At 25.7% G+C, this 18,984-nt stretch overlaps 4 protein-coding genes across 4 annotated transcripts in view; 2 read left to right on the forward strand and 2 right to left on the reverse strand.

The window, feature by feature from the left end:
* Phum_PHUM387560 (uncharacterized protein) overlaps positions 1-1,396 on the reverse strand; it is a gene marked incomplete at both ends in the record, with an annotated part of 1,556 nt that extends 160 nt beyond the window's left edge. The window contains 4 exons of the mRNA XM_002428454.1: positions 44-220; positions 311-439; positions 751-945; positions 1,070-1,396. Coding sequence (XP_002428499.1) covers positions 44-220; positions 311-439; positions 751-945; positions 1,070-1,396 — 828 coding nt within the window. The remainder of the gene's footprint in view (positions 1-43; positions 221-310; positions 440-750; positions 946-1,069) is intronic.
* A 1,007-nt stretch (positions 1,397-2,403) lies between these two features.
* Phum_PHUM387670 (uncharacterized protein) lies at positions 2,404-5,330 on the forward strand (the record flags this gene model as incomplete). The annotated part of the gene is made up of 10 exons (XM_002428455.1): positions 2,404-2,507; positions 2,587-2,965; positions 3,036-3,253; positions 3,344-3,588; positions 3,722-3,912; positions 3,980-4,227; positions 4,307-4,600; positions 4,742-4,821; positions 4,901-5,051; positions 5,159-5,330. 10 exons carry the CDS (start codon positions 2,404-2,406, stop codon positions 5,328-5,330), a joined length of 2,082 nt encoding a protein of 693 aa, XP_002428500.1.
* A 551-nt stretch (positions 5,331-5,881) lies between these two features.
* On the reverse strand, positions 5,882-8,143 carry Phum_PHUM387680 (serine/threonine-protein kinase TBK1, putative; the record flags this gene model as incomplete). Its single annotated transcript, XM_002428456.1, has 1 exon — positions 5,882-8,143. One exon carries the CDS (start codon positions 8,141-8,143, stop codon positions 5,882-5,884), a length of 2,262 nt encoding a protein of 753 aa, XP_002428501.1.
* Positions 8,144-14,738: 6,595 nt separating this feature from the next.
* Positions 14,739-18,984, forward strand: part of Phum_PHUM387690 (uncharacterized protein) — a gene marked incomplete at both ends in the record, with an annotated part of 5,017 nt that continues 771 nt past the window's right edge. Inside the window, 10 exons of the mRNA XM_002428457.1 lie at positions 14,739-14,766; positions 15,331-15,415; positions 15,753-15,844; positions 16,394-16,632; positions 16,720-17,010; positions 17,567-17,680; positions 17,759-17,933; positions 18,024-18,350; positions 18,450-18,692; positions 18,823-18,969. Of these exons, the coding sequence (XP_002428502.1) occupies positions 14,739-14,766; positions 15,331-15,415; positions 15,753-15,844; positions 16,394-16,632; positions 16,720-17,010; positions 17,567-17,680; positions 17,759-17,933; positions 18,024-18,350; positions 18,450-18,692; positions 18,823-18,969 (1,741 nt within the window). The remainder of the gene's footprint in view (positions 14,767-15,330; positions 15,416-15,752; positions 15,845-16,393; positions 16,633-16,719; positions 17,011-17,566; positions 17,681-17,758; positions 17,934-18,023; positions 18,351-18,449; positions 18,693-18,822; positions 18,970-18,984) is intronic.

The raw sequence follows: 18,984 nt of genomic DNA on the forward strand, positions 1-18,984 counted from the left end.
AATTTGCGGATTTTGGCTTATCTAAATAAGTGGTAGACTTTACTGGAGTATGTCGATGCTGAGAGTGATTACGATGTTTGTTTAAATTTTGTTCAGATTGAATAGTATCTTGTAACATCATATGACTAGATTCTTCATTAACTGGACAATACTGTACACGATGAGATTTGGTTATTAATGATATCAGTAAACTTTCTAAACTGCAAATGTATCCTAAAACCTAAAAACAAAATCCCACAACAAATATTTACCCTTATTCCTCAATGTTAAAAGTTGTTTTTTAAAGTCACTTAAAGACATTAAAACTTACACCGGTAGCTAACAAACGGCTCTTTGATCCTTTAGGAACCCACAAAAACATTTCAGAATGTATCATGTGAATTATTAACGAGGCAGACAGAATGTACATAAAACTTATGCACAAATACATTATGACATTCTGAAATAAAAAAAATACAAAATAAAATTTTTTTTAATTTTTTAAGAGTTAAACTTTTTTTTTAAAATTAATTGTTACAGTTTCTAAGATTGTTTATTACACAATAGAAAATATAAAGTAAAAAATAATATGTTACAGCATAAGCAAAAAGTATTTTTAAATATGTTTTAGCTGTTTGAGTGTAAGCCAGTTAATAAAAGTTATTTAAATCTTTTTAATTTAGATTCGAAATGAATATTTCTCTTTAAAAAAATTGTTCGAAACATATATATATAGTAAATAAAATATTTGAAAGAAAAAAATTTGTTTACCACTTTTCCCCAGTTAAATGGAAATAAATAGACAATATGTGATATGTCTAAGAAGAGAAACAAGCAGGTAACCAGCAGGCAAAATATTGTTATGAACATCATTAATCTTAAGCGACCAGCCAAAGGAAGCATAAATATACCAACTTTTACTGTGCCAGATGAACAAAGACAAGCCAGACAAGCTATACAAGTCACCTAAAAATGTATTTTGTCAGTAAGTTTCTTGTAAAGTAACTTACAAGTTTATTTATTTTTAAATTGTCAAAAGATTATTAATTACATCCCGAATAAATAAAAATAATTTTTCAGTTTAACTTACAACCAATAAAACTCTTAATACTCCTGTCATTGATTTAAAATGAGATTCATCACAATAAACAACCACTCCTGAAAATAGAGAACCATTCGGAGAATTGCCAGTATGGTGTCTGTAATTTGCATGAGAATCCCAAGAGTGAACAGTAACTGCTGGTGATTCTAAGTTGGCCACTCCTGTTCGACTACCAGCAATTTCAAAATCTTGAACATCTTCAGCACGGCAATTTGCCGGCTCTAATTCCCGTATTTCCTCCAGTAGGACGTCAATTTCGTCAGTCCCGTACAAATCAGATACCGATTGTATGTATTTCTCTGAATCGGCTTGCATGACCCGTCAACGTTTAAATTGTATTAAGGTAGGTTTCTGCCATGATGTGGGAGTAGCCTACCCTTTATTAAACGTATATTTTACTTTTATTACGTTAATTTTGACAGCACACGCTGATTATAATCCATGAAAATTTGCTTCGTAAATAAATATTTTCCCATAAAAATATTTAATAATACTGTTTAGATGCATTTCTGTATTTTAAACTCTAATTGAATTAAAACCGTTAAATTTAAATAAAAATGCTTCAATACTCTTCTGTATAAATTTTATAGAGAATTATTACTTTTAAAATTATACGCCGGGTAAAAAAATTGAAGATTAAATATCAACTGTACGTATATTCATTTATATAATTTAAAAGATTGACATGGAAATTGAAAAAAATTAAAATCGAACTGTATTAAATTGTGTTAACATACTTTAAAACTATCACATTTAAAATCACAATTTCCGAACTCAAGCAAATAAAACTGTTTTACAAGCCAAGCTTTAATGCTGACCCACGCCATTACTGTTGAAATAAAATGACAGCTTTTACAAATACTTGTTTAAAACCACATCAAGATAGAAATTTATTAAATTATTTAATAACTTTAATTTCTAATAAAGTATAAACAATGATTTTATTATTCATTATTGATACTTATAAAGGTTTTTTTTTTATTATATAAAAATACATAACAGGTTTATAATATTGACACGAGTCAGCAATTAAGCTTTGTTGTAAGAGTTTTTTATTCTATGACAATAATACAAATGGCTTTTGCATTATGATATTGGTCCGCGATAGAAAAGAAAATGCGATTCTATTTAACAAAATTAAAAATTATTCTAAGTTAATAATTCTCTAAGTTTTTTACTCTACAATAAATATTTAAAATACTGTATGAGATAATTTTCGTGCACTTTAATTACGTTAATAAAAATGATTTGTATTGTTAATTTTGAGTGAAGTATTTTGACAGTATATTACACAAAAGTATTTTTATAGAAAATAATCAGCAATGAATTCAGAAAAAGATTATGCTCCCCTTTCCCTTGCTTGTGTGCGAGCACTTAATGAAAAATTGTATGATAAACGAAAAGCAGCAGCTTTGGAAATCGAAAAGTATATATTTGACATTTTAGATCATTAATTTGTTAATTATAAAATAAACTATTTACATAATTTTTATTTTAAATTTTAGAATGGTAAAAGATTTTGCTGCAAGAAATGATACAGTTCAAATACGCAAAATTTTAAAAGTTTTAGGAGATTTTGCTACTTTTTCAAATGCTAATGCTAGAAAAGGTGGACTTATAGGTTTGGCTGCTGTAGCCATTGCTTTGGGAAAAGACACAGCACAATATATATCCAGTCTCATAACTCCTATTTTAGCATGTTTTTCGGATTCGGATGTCAAAGTTCGTTACTGTGCATGTGAATCTTTATACAATGTAGTAAAGGTTGCCAGAGGAGCTGTATTAGACCATTTTACTGAAATATTTAGTGGCTTAAGTAATTTAGCTACAGACCCTGATCTTGGAGTTAAAAATGGCTCAGAAACATTAGACAGATTATTAAAGGTATTGATTAAAAATTTTTTTTTTTAATTATTGGGTGATCTACTAAAGGAAAAAGAAATATTCTTTTTAGGATATTGTTACAGAAAGTACAACATTTGATTTAATTAGTTTTATGCCAATGCTTAGAGAAAGAATATCAACAAAAAATGATTTTGCTAGACAATTTATAATTTCTTGGGTATCTGTCCTTGACACTGTACCACATTTAGATATGGTCTCTGTCTTGCCTGACATTCTTGATGGTTTATTTAAAATTTTAGAAGATCCCAAGCCTGAAATAAAAACAATGTAAGCAATCATTTATCATTTTCTAAAAAGAAATGTCTGTTCCCTCTACATTTTTTGTGTCAATTTAAATTTATTCAAATTTGTTTTCAGTTGCAGTACATTGCTTCTAGAGTTTTTAAGGAGTATTAAAGAGGAACCTTCAAGAGTTGATTTTCAGGGAATGATTAATATTCTTGTTCAACATGCACAATCTCAAGATGATTTATTGCAATTTACTGCCATCACTTGGATCAAAGAGTTTGTGCAGCTTTCAAATAAAGATATGCTTCCTTATACCTCTGGGATTTTAATAGCTGTTTTACCCTGTTTGTCTTATGAGAATGATTCTAAAAGAAGTATCCTTTTTTATTAAAAGTCAGTTATCGAATTTTAATTGCAAAACTATGGATAATTATTTTTAACATTGAACAACCAATAAAAGTCCTCTTTTAATTGTGAAATTGGATTCCTTAAAATTTCTAAAATTAGATATTAAAGAAACAGCCAAAATAGTAAATTTTAGTTTAATGAAATTATTTACTGATGAAAATGATAATGATGCTTTAGATCTCAGTTCAATTGTTGAAGTACTCATGAAATTTTTATCACAAACAAAAGTACCCACTAAAGTGGCAGTTTTAAAATGGATTTATCATCTTCATTCGAAAACTCCAAATCAGGTTTGTAAAATTTTAATAAAAAAATTTATTTTTAAATGTAATCATTTTTAATAAAGTAGTATTTTAGATGTTTGATCATGTGGAGAAACTTTTTTTGGTGTTGCTAAAAGTTTTATCAGATTCTTCGGATGAAGTCGTTCAACAAGATTTAGAAGTTTTAGCTGAAATTGTTTCTTATCAAACGGATGGTAAATCTTCTGACCAAACATCCGATTTAAGTATGAATCGATATTTTCCAGAATTTATAAATAGTTTGTTGAAATTATTTAGTACTGACAGAAGATTATTAGAAGAACGTGGCTTTTTTATAATTAGGTAATGCAGTCATTAATAATTCTAAGTATAAAATATTTTTAAAAAAAAAAAGATTTAGTTGATATTTTTTGTGTTTTAGGCAGCTATGTACTCTTTTAAATGCAGAAGTTATTTACAAAGCATTTTCTGAAGCTCTTGTAAAAGAAACCAATTTAAAATTTATAAGCACAATGATTGACTACCTAAATACAATTTTACTCACTTCATCGGAATTATTTGAATTAAGAAATAAATTGAAAGATCTTGAAACTGAAGATAGTCGTGCTTTATTCGAAAGTCTTTATTATTGTTGGTGCCATAATCCAGTTGCGACAGTAGCTTTATGTTTGTTAAGTCAAAATTATGCTCACGCCTGCGAATTAATTCGAAAATTGTATCTTTTTAAATTCTTTACTATTTTTAGACTTGGATTTTTACTTATAATTATAAATTTATTGATATTATTTTTTTATAAATTTAGTTTTTTTTTTGTTTTTATTTTGAATAAAATGTTAATTCTTTAATTATGCAATAGCGGTAATTTAGAAGTAACGATAGAGTTTCTCAAAGAAATAGACAAATTAGTTCAGTTAATAGAATCTCCCATATTTTCATGTAAGTATATTTAACATTCACTGCCTATTTTCAAACTTTTTTTGTTTTCACACATAAAAATTATGGCGTTTTTTTATAGATTTAAGATTAGAGCTTTTAGAAGTTCCTCATAATCAACATTTAGTTCAAGCTTTATATGGACTTTTAATGTTACTCCCACAAACTGAAGCCTTTCATACGTTACGACAACGTTTAGATTGCATTCCCAGTTTGCATTTAAATGATTTCAGGTAACCAAAAAAAAAAAACTGGGTGTTATATAAACTACATGTAAAAATAAATGTTTTCAAATTTTTAAAGGGAAATAAAATATAAAAATTGCGGTTTTTTTTTACAGCCATCAAACCGAAAGAAAAAATAATAAAAATAATGACAGGTTTAATTATTCGGTACTCTTGGAACATTTTCTATCGATTCAAGGTCAACATAGTAGGGATAAGATAACTAGTCGAGCATCGGGTTTATTGGAAAGAGGCGTAAAACAACATAATTTGGATACAAACAATTAGTTTTAATAAAATTTTAGAATGCAAGCTTTTTTTTTATTATTATTATTATTTAATTATTAAATATTGTTTTACGTCAATTTATAATAATTAAATTTGTAAAGTTTTACGCATCAGGAATGAGTATATCAACTAAATGTTACGTGTGATATTTTACATTCGTTATTATAAATGTTAAAATTTTATATCCATATAAATTTATTGAATTTAAAAATAAAAAAAAAATTGTATATTTATATATTTTTTATTTGTTAAGTTATAAAAAAATACATATATATATATTATTGTAAATTAATTTTTATTATTTTGTGTTTCTGAGAAAAGATTTGATCCTGCAAAATATGTTTACATGTACGTATTGTGTGTAAAATTAATGCTTTTAACTTTTTAAAAAGGAAGTTAGCAAAAAAAAAAAAAAAAAAAACAGGATAAATTTAAAAACTAAAACTTGTATTTTTAACAATTTTTATAAATATTTTTCATATAATTTTCGTATTCTATTATTAAAAAATATAAAATAATCGTCCGGTTTAAAATTTAAATAACAATTTGTTTTATTTATCAGTTTGATCGTTATTTAACGGTAAATTTCTTAGTAATTGTTGAAATTCGTACACTAGTGAAGAATTATCTTTTAAATATAAGCTAATTTCATTTTGTATTGCAATCATATCACTCAGGCTATTCATAAACGATTGAAAATATTCCGTTTCGTTTTTCGCCGGTTTTTTTTTACCTTTTAAATCGAGAATCTCATTTTTTAATTTTTCGATTGTTTCTTGTAATTTAAACAAAGAATTTTTATGGTAGTAAGAATGTTTTGTGGCAAAATCTTCAAGACATTTTTCGTAAGCATCCACGTCTTTATCTAAAATCCTGGCTTGCAAGTAAACCGTTTGAGCAACTTTATACCAATCCGCTAATGCATCGGCCAATTGTGTAATTTCAGGCTGACACTCTAATTCTAGCAGATTTTTGAGTCTTTTTCCAGTTTCTCCGACTTTAATCCTTTCTAAAACATGAAATTGCTCATCGTTGTACGTTAAACTTCTCGACGCTCTATCACGTAGCAAATGTTGCCAAGAATCTCTTAGTCTTTCTACTAACGTTCTAGCTCGGGCAGGAGCCCTTGTTTCCATAGGACAATTGAGAGTTTTGACTAGTTTTACCCATTCTTGTTTTAACGTTTTTTCTACTCCGTACCTTTGATGCAGTTGCTGTATCGCTGGACCCAGCTCACTTAATAGTTCTCGACTTAAAACTGAAAATTCATTTGATAATTCATTACCCTTAAAATTATCATTTGAATCACTATACTTGATGGACATAAAATCAGTGAGAGCTTTAGTAGCTTTATCAGCTTGTACAGTACTAAACACAGTTCTTTCAACATATTTTGTCATTTCTTTCAATTTTTCACTTTTAGCTACAACCCTATCTAAATCATTGGAAATGGCTGTAGTGAATGATTGCACACAATTATGACAGAATTTACTAGCTTTAGAAATTTTTTCTATTTTTCTTTTACATACATGACCAACACTGCAGGCAACTTTACCCAAACTAGCATCACTTTCAACAGATATGGTATTTTGAAATGATGGAAATTTAGGGCCATCATTTTCTAAAATTACATTAACATTATTATTTTCTTTACTAAACAGCATAATTGGTTCCATTTCATCAAACTTTGGATATCCTTTGCCTAAAGTTGTTTCTTCAACTATTGACAACAATGGTTTTTCTTTCAATAATAAAATTTGATTTTGTGGAGTAATATCAGTTTGCTCTGTTAATAAATTTTGTAATTCATCATATGTTTCTTCTGGATGTAAATAAACTCTAATCATTTGAAGATTATTTACATGAAATATGTGAATTAATTTTCTTGATAAAATATTTGTTACTTCATTAAAAAATCTTTCAAAATTCCAAATCCTTTGAGGGTCAACTTCGAGTAGTCCACCCAGCAAAGGAGTAACCAATTTTTTTATACCTGCACTTAATTGACAATTATTAGGAAGCTCCTTACTCCATTCAATAGGCCCACTTTCTGTTGATTGAATGCCAGAAATTACCCCAGATGCTTTTTTTGCAGTTATGTAATACATAGTTTCCTTATTTCTTCTTCCTCCGTAGGGACGAAATGGTAAATTACCAGTTGCTACATGATATAATGTAACCCCAATTGACCACAAATCAACAGTTGCTCCAAAAGTTTTACCTACTGGTTTTTTTAAAACTGCCCTTTCATACATATCAGGATGTAAATATTCTTCTGTGCCATACAATGACATAAATTGTTGATCTTCTTCTAATTCTCTAGCAGCTCCAAAATCGGTTAATTTATAAATAGTAGTTCCATCATCAGAAATAAATTTCATTATATTACCAGGTTTTAGGTCTCTATGAACTAAATTATTATCTCTTAAATGTTTCATGCCAGCTGATAAATGTTCAACAACTAGTAAAAATTCTTCTTCTTGCAATCCATAAGTATTTTCTGGGTCATCTAAAATATTAAACAAACTTCCTCCAGTACAAAGTTCCATGACAATTACTTTTCCTCTTCCTTCCTGCTCTTCTTCAATAGCTAACAATTTGACAATATTTTCATGTTTAACTTTTTTTAGTACTTCAAATTCTCTAACTTGAACATCATGAGGTCTCATATGACTAATTTGATTAAATGTTTTCACTGCAACAGGTTCTCCATTATTTTTGTTGACTCCTTGAAAAACCGCTCCAGTTGCACCTTTTCCAAGGACACTAGTAGTACACCAAACATAATTTGCTGATCCTCTTAAAAATGACATGGCAAAAAACTAAAAACAAAATGTTTTTTTTTTTCAGTTATTAGAGGTATAGAGTAAAATAAAACAGAAATTTGAATGAGCTTCAAGGTATTTCAATTATATTTATTTATTTAAGTTACATTTCTAGAATTTTATTTTATTACATAAATTATAAAAAAAATTGTAAATAATTCTGTAAATAATTTTTTTAAAAATTAACACAAGCAAAATACTAAAATCACGTATTAACTTGTATGTAATGTCAAAATAAATTTATGTAGATTTCATTTTACTTACATAGTAATAGTAACAAAACTTATAGACAAAAAATGATGAGCAATTTTTTTATTGTACAAAGTTTAGAAGAAATTAACTGGTTAAAAAATACATTTTTTATTTGCAAAGAGTTCAATAATAAAAAAAATTACAATCCAACAATAGAATTAAGATTTATAAAAACCTGACTTTAAAAAAAAAAACAGATTTAAAAAATATTTATTATTTTTTAGGTAAGCAACAAATTTTATAGACATTTAATAAACATCTAACTTCAACTACTTTTATTTTTAAAAAAAAATTAAATTAAATTAAATTAAAATAAAATTATAATAGCCAGTCAGGTTCTAGGCTTCAGCTCAATAGGTTCAGATTAAAGTCATTCTAAATTTTCAAAAACATTGAATTTGTAATTGATAAAAATTTTGTCGCAATTTCTTCTTGGCGACATTTTTCTTTCAAGTAGTTCGTAAATTAGACACTGCAGCGCTTCGTTCTTTTTTTAAAAAAAAATTGTTTTAAGCCAGATATAATATGACTAATAAAAATAGTAATAAGTGATAACAGTTCAATTGCCCTACTAAAATTAAAAATTTAAATTTTTTTATATATATTTTTCATTATTATTGTGTAATGTTTATTGTATTCATTAAAAATAATTTTTAAAAATATTAATTTTGCGCAGAAGCATTTAAATCACTTCTTAATCGATTACAAATTCTTAACAAGGAGCGTCTTATTATTCAATGATCGCCATGACACTCGTGCACGATTGTAAACAAAAGTCTTAATTCTGTAATTTTTAAAAATAAAAATTTAACGAAAACAAATTAAAATCGTATGTGCTGCGTAAAAACATACTTAAAACATCTTTTTTTTTGTTTTCTATTCGTGTAGTTATTAATATATTGTGATACGTGTATTTTTATTGTGTATCCATTAGAAAACAACAATTTACTTTGCAACATGGAAATAAACGTAGAAAGGGAGTATAGTGCTTTAGGAGGACTTTTTCAACAAATTATAGCTGATATGAAGGTAAGAAAAAAATAAAATTTAATTATGTAAAAAAAATTTCTTTTTAAGAAGTATCCAATTGCAATCAATTAAATTATTTTAAAAATCTACTTAAAAGAATACTTAAAATAACATTTAAAAAATTTTCGAGCGTTGCTTTTTTGTTGGTTTTTTTTAAAAAATTAAATCTTAAATCCAATTTGTTAAGACTTGATTTATTTTTAAGTAATTTTTTAAAAAAATTTAATGCAGCAGATATACTATACTTAGTTTTTCATTTTTATGTTAATCATTTTTATAGTATTTTGAGGAAATTATTTTTTATTGAATACAAATCAAAAAAATATTTTATTAAAGCTTTTTACTTATAAATTTTTACAAAATAGTAATTTTAAAAAAATTTTTATTTAAAATTAGTGATTGATGATGACATAAAAATTTAACCGTTCACTCCATTATTTATTGTCTGTCCACTTTTTCATTTCATGTATTTGATATTTAAATATCTATAATAAATATTAAAAATTAATAAATTTTTTTTTTTTTTTTTTTTAAATATTTATTTACATTATACATCAAGTTGTCTGTATTATTTTTCTTTCCTTTGTTTAATAAATTTTTCTATTTTGCTTTATTCTGTGTAAAAACTTGAATTATTGCATTTGACCTTAATATTTATTATCCTCATGTTTAGGCACAAGTTTTGCAGTAGAATAATTTACTTAATTATTTAAATTGGTTGTCATTACTATTCGCTTAAACTCACACCACTGAATTCATAATAAACCATATTCGATTTAAAATATAATGTAAAAAAAAATTTATTCACTTATTATTTACATTCAAATTTTCAAATAATATATATATTAAGTGAATGTTGTAAAATTAATAATTCTATGTGTCATGGATACGATATTCAAAAAAAAAAAAAAAAATCAATAAGAATTACGAACATTTCGCACAGGAGTTAAGGACTAATAAATTAATTAAACAATTGTAGTTATTACTCTAAATTATTTACTTTATTATAAACATAATCTTTTAGTAAATATTAATTATTTAAATTTTGTAATTGTCATTTTATTAAATAGATTAATAGAAATGTTTAAAAAAATTATAATCCTTATTTTCACTCTTTAATAATAAATTTTTAAAAAATCATTCGAAGTGATTTTGTAAATTTCGGAAGATAACATTCATAAGTAGTATTCGAGTTAAAATATAAAATAAATTTAAAAAAATATAAACTATTAACAAGTTAAAATAAAATTTAAACTTTTTAGAAAAGTTGAATGAAGGAAAACTTTTTTTTAGCAATAGATGAACTTTCTGCATCCTTGATCTTAGTTAGTTAGTTTTATGGTATTTCAATTGGAAATCACTTAACTTAAAATTTTTAATAACGTTTCACGTTTTTTAGGCTTGCTTTTAAATAAAAAAAAAAAAAAAAAAACTTAATAGTCACAATATGAGACTGTGTCTTAAAAGGATAAATGCACTTACAAAGAATAATTTTTTTTTACTTGATTTAATTTATTTTTTTAAAAATGTAATTGCTTAGTGCGAATAGAATGACCCTTTAGGTTTTAACTTGAAACTTTTTAACTTATTTATTATGTATTCCTTTTATTTAAATAGAATGCTCAATAATGGGTAGTTTGAATTATCATCCAAACCATTTACTATTTTAAAATTTTTGTTAATTATCATTTTTTTTTTTCTAAAAAAAGACTAAAAAGTCCGATTTTAGTTTTAACGATAAACAGGAAAAAAAGAAAGAAAGAAAGAAACAAACAAAAAATAATTATAAATAAAAAATGACTAACTTAAAACAAAGCACTCATTGAAATATATATTTAATTGAAAATCCTTTGTTGTGTATTTTGTGCCGAATGAATAATAATAATAATAAAAAATGAATACAATGAATTTTTATATATATATATATATTGTTATGAACCCATATCAAAAGTGATGTATTTTTTGTTAAATGTCTGGAGATAGTGACTCCATTCACATGTTAGACGCAAAGTCAGCATGTCTGGAGATAGTGACTCTATTCATATCGCAGACACATAGTCAGCATTTCTAGAAGCTTCGCTTTTCTAATCTTATCTTAATTGCTAGTGAATGAATAATGTCTAGCGATAGTCAGAACTTATAAAAGGAGGCTGAACGTCTCAGCCATCGGTTCTTGTTTCTCAGGACTTCGTTCTTGTTTCTTTAGACTTCGTTCTTGGTGTTCGACTCTTAGTTCATCGGTTTCTCCTGATATCTTAGAGTTCAACTTGTGTCTAGGACTAGTTTTGTGATTGTGTTTACAACTAGTAGTGTTCATAACATTATTTTAGTGACTAATTTGTTCTGTACATGTAACATGTTGTAAAATGTTCTTCTGTTGCTTACAATCAATATAATTCTTCTTTCGTTAAAAGTGTGTTCGATTTCAATCTTGAATAATACCACGAACGCGGAGGAAGATCAACGTTGTGAATCGATAATCGAATCGGGCCACGACAATATATATATAAGCTGGAAGATAATTTCTTTTTATCTTCAAGAATTTAAACATGAAAATTATACGATGTCGACGAAGATACCAAAAAGGTCACACACGTTCACGAAGAGAAATGAATTCGTTTGTTTGTGTTAGAGTCACGTGATGATTGCAAAAGAGGAGCTTTTTTTTTTTACAAAAAATAATATATGAATAATTTAACGCCATTAAGAAAAAAAAAATAATTTAAAAACTTATGAAAGTTACGATTGAAAAGACTTTTTTTTTTTTTTTTAAATATATAAATCGTACACGAGATTTAGAAAAAAAAAAAAAATTGTTAACAATAAAGAGTAGTATTAAATAATAATTTGTTTTTTTTTTTTTTTTGAACTCTTTTTACTTCCTACTAAAAGTTTCCATTTAAAAAAAAATTATTATTATTATTATTGTTGTTGTTGTCATCATCATTGTTAGTTTGATTAATTTTTTTTATTTTATTTGGTATTTAATATTTTAAATTTAGTAAATAAAATAATGTATTTGTTTCAGAATGGAACTCCATTATGGGAAGACTTTATAGCAAAAGCTACAAAATTGCATTCTTGTCTTAGGTAAGGAAAAAAAAAAATTATTATTATTATTCAGTCAATCAATCATTCATCAAAAATTTTTCTCACTATAATTTTTATGCTTTCACTCAAAAGTAATTTATTTAAAAAATAATAATAATAATAATAATAATAATAATAATAATAATAATAATAATAATAATAATAAATGGTCAATAGTTTAAATTAATTTTTTTTTTTTTTTTTTTTTGATGGATTTTCACGACTGACCACCATTTTACGTACTAAATTTTTAATTTATTAATTTTTTAAATTGTTATAATTCGTGATTGGAAATAAAATCAATAATAATTTATCGATTATTTGTCTATTTGCTTAAAAAAAAAAAAAAATGAATTTTTTTTGTTTTTTTTTTAGAGCAACCGTCCAAGCTATAAGTGCATACCTGGATTCATTTCAAAAAATAGCTGATGCGGCTACAAATGCCAGGGGTAAGTAAATTATTTAAACATTTTATTTATTTATTTATTTTATTTAATGGCTATGGTTCGTTTGATTATTTCGTTTTAATAAAAATTGCCTTAAAATGAATGATTTTATGAAATTCCTCTCCCCCTCCACCCTCCCTTCCCCTTTTCAAATACGTTTTACCGAACGAACTAAAGGAAAAAAAAAAGAATTTGCTGACAAGATTAATAAGCAAAAATTATTAAATTAATAAATTATTATTATTATTATTATTATTATTATTATTATTATTATTATTATTACACTAATTTAAAAGAAATAAAAACTCGTTTTTTAATATTTCGGAATAAGCATTTTAAAAACATTTTTTTTTTTTTTTTTTTTTATTATTTTCGCAATTTTTGCATTTTGTGTGTGTGTAATTTCGATCCTGATTTAATATATATATATAAAAAAAAAGTTAACTGATATTTAAAATCACGCTCAAAGGTCAAACCTTAAGCCTAAAAAAAAAGATAAAAGATATAATTTTAGTGATATAACGCTTTTTTTATATTAAAAAAAAAAAAAAAAACAAAACAAAACATAACGTACGAAAACAAATTTAGTTATGACCAAATTATGTTTTTTTTTTCCTCAAGTGAAAAGAGAAAATGAAATAAATCATAATAATATTAATATTAATTATTAAATTTTAATAAATAAAATTTTTTATTTGTTTTTTCGTTTATGTATTTATTTAAAAAAAAAAAAAAAAATTGAAAGGTAAAAAGGAAAGGTCGTTTATGATTGGGTGATATTTTACATCCTGGAGCTTTAATTTTTTTTTAATATAATATTTCATCAGGAAGGTTAACTATATACTATATTTTTAATATTATTTATAATATATATTATTATATTATTTTAATATTAAAACAGTATAAAAAATATGGATGATGAGGTTGACAATTTAAAACACACAATTTTTCTCATTCATCATCATTTTCAAGTAAGAAAAAAAAAAATAATAATAATAATAAATGAATTTTTTTATATATAAAAATTTTTTTTTTTTTTTGCATCATCCATTATTATTATTATTATTATTATTATTGTTCACTATTAAACACGACAAGGCTCTTATTTGTCGGGGTTTTAAGCATTTATCCCAGGTTTCTACCCGACGATTCCTTAGGGATAAATACTCGAATTTCGGTGGTGCTATTTATAGAGTATTTTCCGAAGAATGTGGGCCGTCCCACATAGTGCGATTTCCTGGATGGTTTCTTCTTTTAGGTTCTTCATAATCTTTTATTATTATTATTATTATTATTATTATTATAAAGTTTTTTTCGGTTGCTTTTTTTTTTTTTTGACTGGAAAACCGAAAAAATTCGATGGAATTTTTTAAAACATGTTTTGGTCGTATGAAAAAAAAACTGACACGTGGATCGTGGATTTTTTTCTTCCTTCTAATTTTGGATTTTATTTCCATGTTTATTATTATTATTATTATTATTATATTTGAATTTAAAAAAAATATATATCATATCATCGGGGATTCGTGTTGAATGGTGTAAAAGAAATATAAAAAAAAAAGAAAAAAATGTGAAAAAAGAAAATTTAAAAAAAAAAAAAAATTGAATTGAATTGAATCGAAGGCGTTTTATGTTTGTTGGTTAATCGCCCTTGAAATGAAAACTGTAAATTTTTATTATTATTATTATTATTATTATTATTATTATTATTATTATTATTATTATTATTATTATTTTAAACCGAAGAAATGGGTTTTTTATTTAAAATGGAAAAATCATTCGACGGCGGTGGTAGTCATTATTAGAGATTTATCATTATTATTATTTTTTTTTTGTTTTAGGCATTTTAATTTAATTACAATATTTTTGGTCTGTTTAATTTTTGGGTCAAAAGAACTAGCCGTGTTTTTATTTATTTATTTATTTATGTATTATTATTATTATTAGTATTATTATTGGTATTATTTTGCTAGAAATGTGAAGGTCGAATTGTTGTTTTTACATTTAATTTTTATACAAACATACATTCATCAACAATCATGTATTTGATTTGATTTGATTTGATTTTTTTTAAACAAAACGTGAATTAATTTTTTTTTTTAATTTTAAATTTGAATTAAATTTAAATTAATTAAACCACGTTTTCATATTTCCCATGCATTAAAAAAAAGAAAAAAAGAAAAAAAAAAAACCAAAAAAGTTTTTATTAATTTTTGATGAATTGTCTGCCATCTTGAATTTCTTCTTTAAGTTTTTAAATAAAAAAAAAAAATTTTAATAACTAATGATAATAATAATAATAATATAAACGAGTATGTTTAAACAAAAAATAACTTTTTATAATTAATTAAATTTCAGGTGCGACAAAAGAAATAGGTACGGCTTTAACTCGGATTTGCCTTCGACATAAAGCCGTAGAAGCTAGAATGAAAACTTTTACAAGGTGAGTTTTTTTTTTTTTTCTTTCAAGGAAGAAAATTTAAATTTTAAAAAAATTGGCGGGAAAATTTTTTTAGAAAAAAAAAAAGTTTTGCAAACAATTGCATTACATAAAAACAAAAAAAAAAAAATTAATGGATGAAAAGATTAAATTGTAAAAATTATCTTATGGAGATTTTGTAATTGTTACAAGGCAAGTAAGTTTGGATTTAAATTTTAAAAAAAAACAAACAACAAACAAACAAACAAAGAAACAAACGTAAAACAAAGGTTTTTTTTTTTAAAATAAATTTACATTATTTATTTTATTTTTATTATTTTAATTATTTTATTAATTTCAGCGCCATTATGGATTGTCTCATATTGCCTCTACAAGAAAAATTGGAAGACTGGAAAAAAATTGTTATTAATTTAGATAAGGAACATGCCAAAGGTACGAAACGTGTTTCCCCGCCCCCCCCTCCCCCGGAAAATTAATTTCGTAATAATAATTTATTTGTTTTTAATCTCCCCCACCCCCACCCATCCCCTCCAGCCACCTTAATCCCGATTTGAAAAATGCAAAAAAAAAGATTTTGCTTAGATTAAGCTTACGACGTAATCAAATTATTATTATTATTATTATTTTTTTTTTTTTTAAATAAGCATTTTTTTAATAAATAAATAAAAATTTATTTTTATAATTTTTCACTTGATTTATAATTGAAATTTAAAAAAAAAAAAAAAAAAAAAAAAAAAAAAAAGCAGGAAGGATCTCATTTAGGGGGAAAAAAAAGAGGAGGGACACGCATCGGCAACACACACAAAAGAAACAAATAATTATTTATTTTTTATTATTATTATTATCGGAAAAAAAAATACGTTATATGTCAATTGATTGTTTGAGTGAAAGGGAAAAAAATGCTTTAACAAATAATAATAATAATAATAATAATAATAATAATAAATACGATTATCAAATCAATTTTTTTTTGTTTTTTAGAATATAAAAAAGCTCGAACTGAATTAAAGAAAAGATCAACGGATACGTTAAGATTACAAAAAAAAGCTAAAAAGGGGGGGAAATGTGGGGAACTTCAAAGAAGAGTAGAAACATCATTACAAGACGTTACTGAAAAGAAACACATTCTCGAAGAAACGGAGAAAAAAGCTTTGAGATCCGTTTTGATTGAGGAAAGAAGTCGTTTTTGTGTTTTTGTTGGATTTTTTAGGCCCGTAGTCGTGAGTGTGTTGTTACTCTTTGACAAATATGAAATTATTTATTTATTTATTTATTTAAAAAAAAAAAATTTTTTTTTTTTTTTCCAGCGTGAAGAAATAGCCATGTTGTCGGAATTGACTCACATACAGGAAATGAGCGAACAATTGGATAAAATCAGTGCGGATCCTCACATTTTACCCCCCGCGAGCGAACAAGTCATACAAGATCTCAAAGGTTCGGATTGTTTTTGGTCTTTTCAAACCCCACCGAGCAGTCCAAGTTCTCTCGGTTCCAGAAAATCAAGCATGTGCAGCATAAGTTCATTAAATAGTTCTTCCAGCGGGAGCAGCAAATGTCATAATTCACCTAATCATTATTGGCAAAGATCAATATCTCAAGTGAGTTTTGTCTTCAGTTTCCATTTCATACTTTGCACATTTAATGTCGTTCATTAGATATGAAAAAAAAACTTAAATCGATGTAGTAGCATAAACATTTTTTTTTTTGCTTTTAGCTTAAAACATTTTTAATAAATTAATTTTTATCATCTTTTTCCCCCCCCCCTCTCTCTCTCTCTCTCTCTCTTTTTACATCACGTGGAAAATGTTTTGCAATAATTAGAATTTATCAGAGTTTTAAATTAAATATCATATTTTTTAAATTCAGGCACAAATTCAGGCATGATCGATTGATGATTTAATTAGTTTTATGTTTATTGTTTATATAAAATGTTGCATCAAATCGTTGTTGTTGTTTAATTTTTTTTTTTTTTTTTATTAAAATTTTTACACGATAATTCTTATTTAAAAAAAAATTTTACGACGTTTTGTCAAAAAATGTCTCCTCGTTAGCATCCATTTTTTATTAGTCGCCATTTATTGTAAATATATTTTTTTAAAATGCTTGTAATTAGTAGTTTTTGAATTTATAGTTATTGTGATAATTTGTGTGTAGAATGATCCCTTATCTGTAGGCGTTTTTCCTCGCCTATCGAGTATCTCATCTCAAGATTCCGGATTTAGATCTCAAGACGCTTTGTTTCTTAAACACATACCATCGGATACTCAGGTAAAAGTTATACACGTCATTTACTTTTAATATTTTATTTTTTTTTTAAATTAACAACTTATGTTTTCTCAATTTCAGGTGTCAAACACGTCTGATTTGGGTGAAAATAAAAATAATAATATTTCTGCTTCAAATGTTGTTGATTCTTCAGCAGCTTCCATCAATTCCACTTGGCCCAATTCTCAAGAAACTCTTCAGTTTGAAAGGGCGGCATCTGCCATTTTAAAAGAAAGACCTCACACCATATCGTCAGGTTGATTTAAAAAAAAATTTTTTTTTTTTTCCTTTTTTAATAAATTTTTTTTAAAATTGAAAAATGGGAAAAATTTTATTTAATTTTTAGCATATGAGAGAGGTCATCAACGGCCTTCTCTTACCGTTTACACATTCCGGGCACCCGAAGCAAGTCTTTCACAGCCTACCAGCCCAGTGTCTTTGACTACAGCAGTAAGCGATTCAACTTCTTCTGCAAGTCCTCCAGTTTTGTCAAATAGCAGCACTCCTCATGTCTCTCCGCAGTCCGTCTACGGCAGACCTCCTATACCTCAACGTTGTTCTTCCCTCGAACGTCCAAACATTCCATCTAAAAATACATTACCTAATGGACAAATTAAGACTGATGCAATTAAAACAGGTCTTTCTAAGGTTCAAACTCGTTTGCAGCCTGCAGGTATTAATCATAAAAAAAATATCATTTTGTTTTATTTATTTATTTATTCTTTTTGTTTGATTGAAGTAATAATGTGCATGCTTTTTTTTTTTTTTTAAGACCCACTTCAACCTCCCATGTATGTCAATATGAGTGAACTTGCTACATTGGCAGCTTCTAAGGCTCAAGAAATGGCAATAAGTTTACCTCCTCCTCCTCAGGAGCTCACAGACTCGATATATGAAAAAATTAAAAATGTAGATGACGAGGGGCGTTTAAATGAAAATTTAATTGATTCTTCTGCTTCTTCTTATGAACATGGAAATCACAATATTTATTCTCAAGATGATAATCCAAATGGAGGTAGTTAAGAAAAAAAAACATTTTTTATTTAATAACGTTTAATAAATAATAAATAATGGATAACTATTATTTTTAAATTTTGAAACAATTTGTTTTGTACAACATGTTAAAAATATGACGCATTTTTTAGCCCCAGGATTTATTGGTGGAAGTATAGCTGGTACCTTGCCGAGAAAAGGAAGTTTTGGGGGTTGTAAACCTCCTCCACCGGTACGTAGAACGGCTTCTATATCAAGTACTTCAAGAAAACCTCTGATAGGAAACTGTGAAACAACTGGTAGTCTAGACAATT

This window comes from Pediculus humanus, genomic scaffold (assembly GCF_000006295.1).
Source record: "Pediculus humanus corporis 1103172107869 genomic scaffold, whole genome shotgun sequence".
In the NCBI taxonomy this organism is placed as follows: Eukaryota; Metazoa; Arthropoda; class Insecta; order Psocodea; family Pediculidae; genus Pediculus; species Pediculus humanus.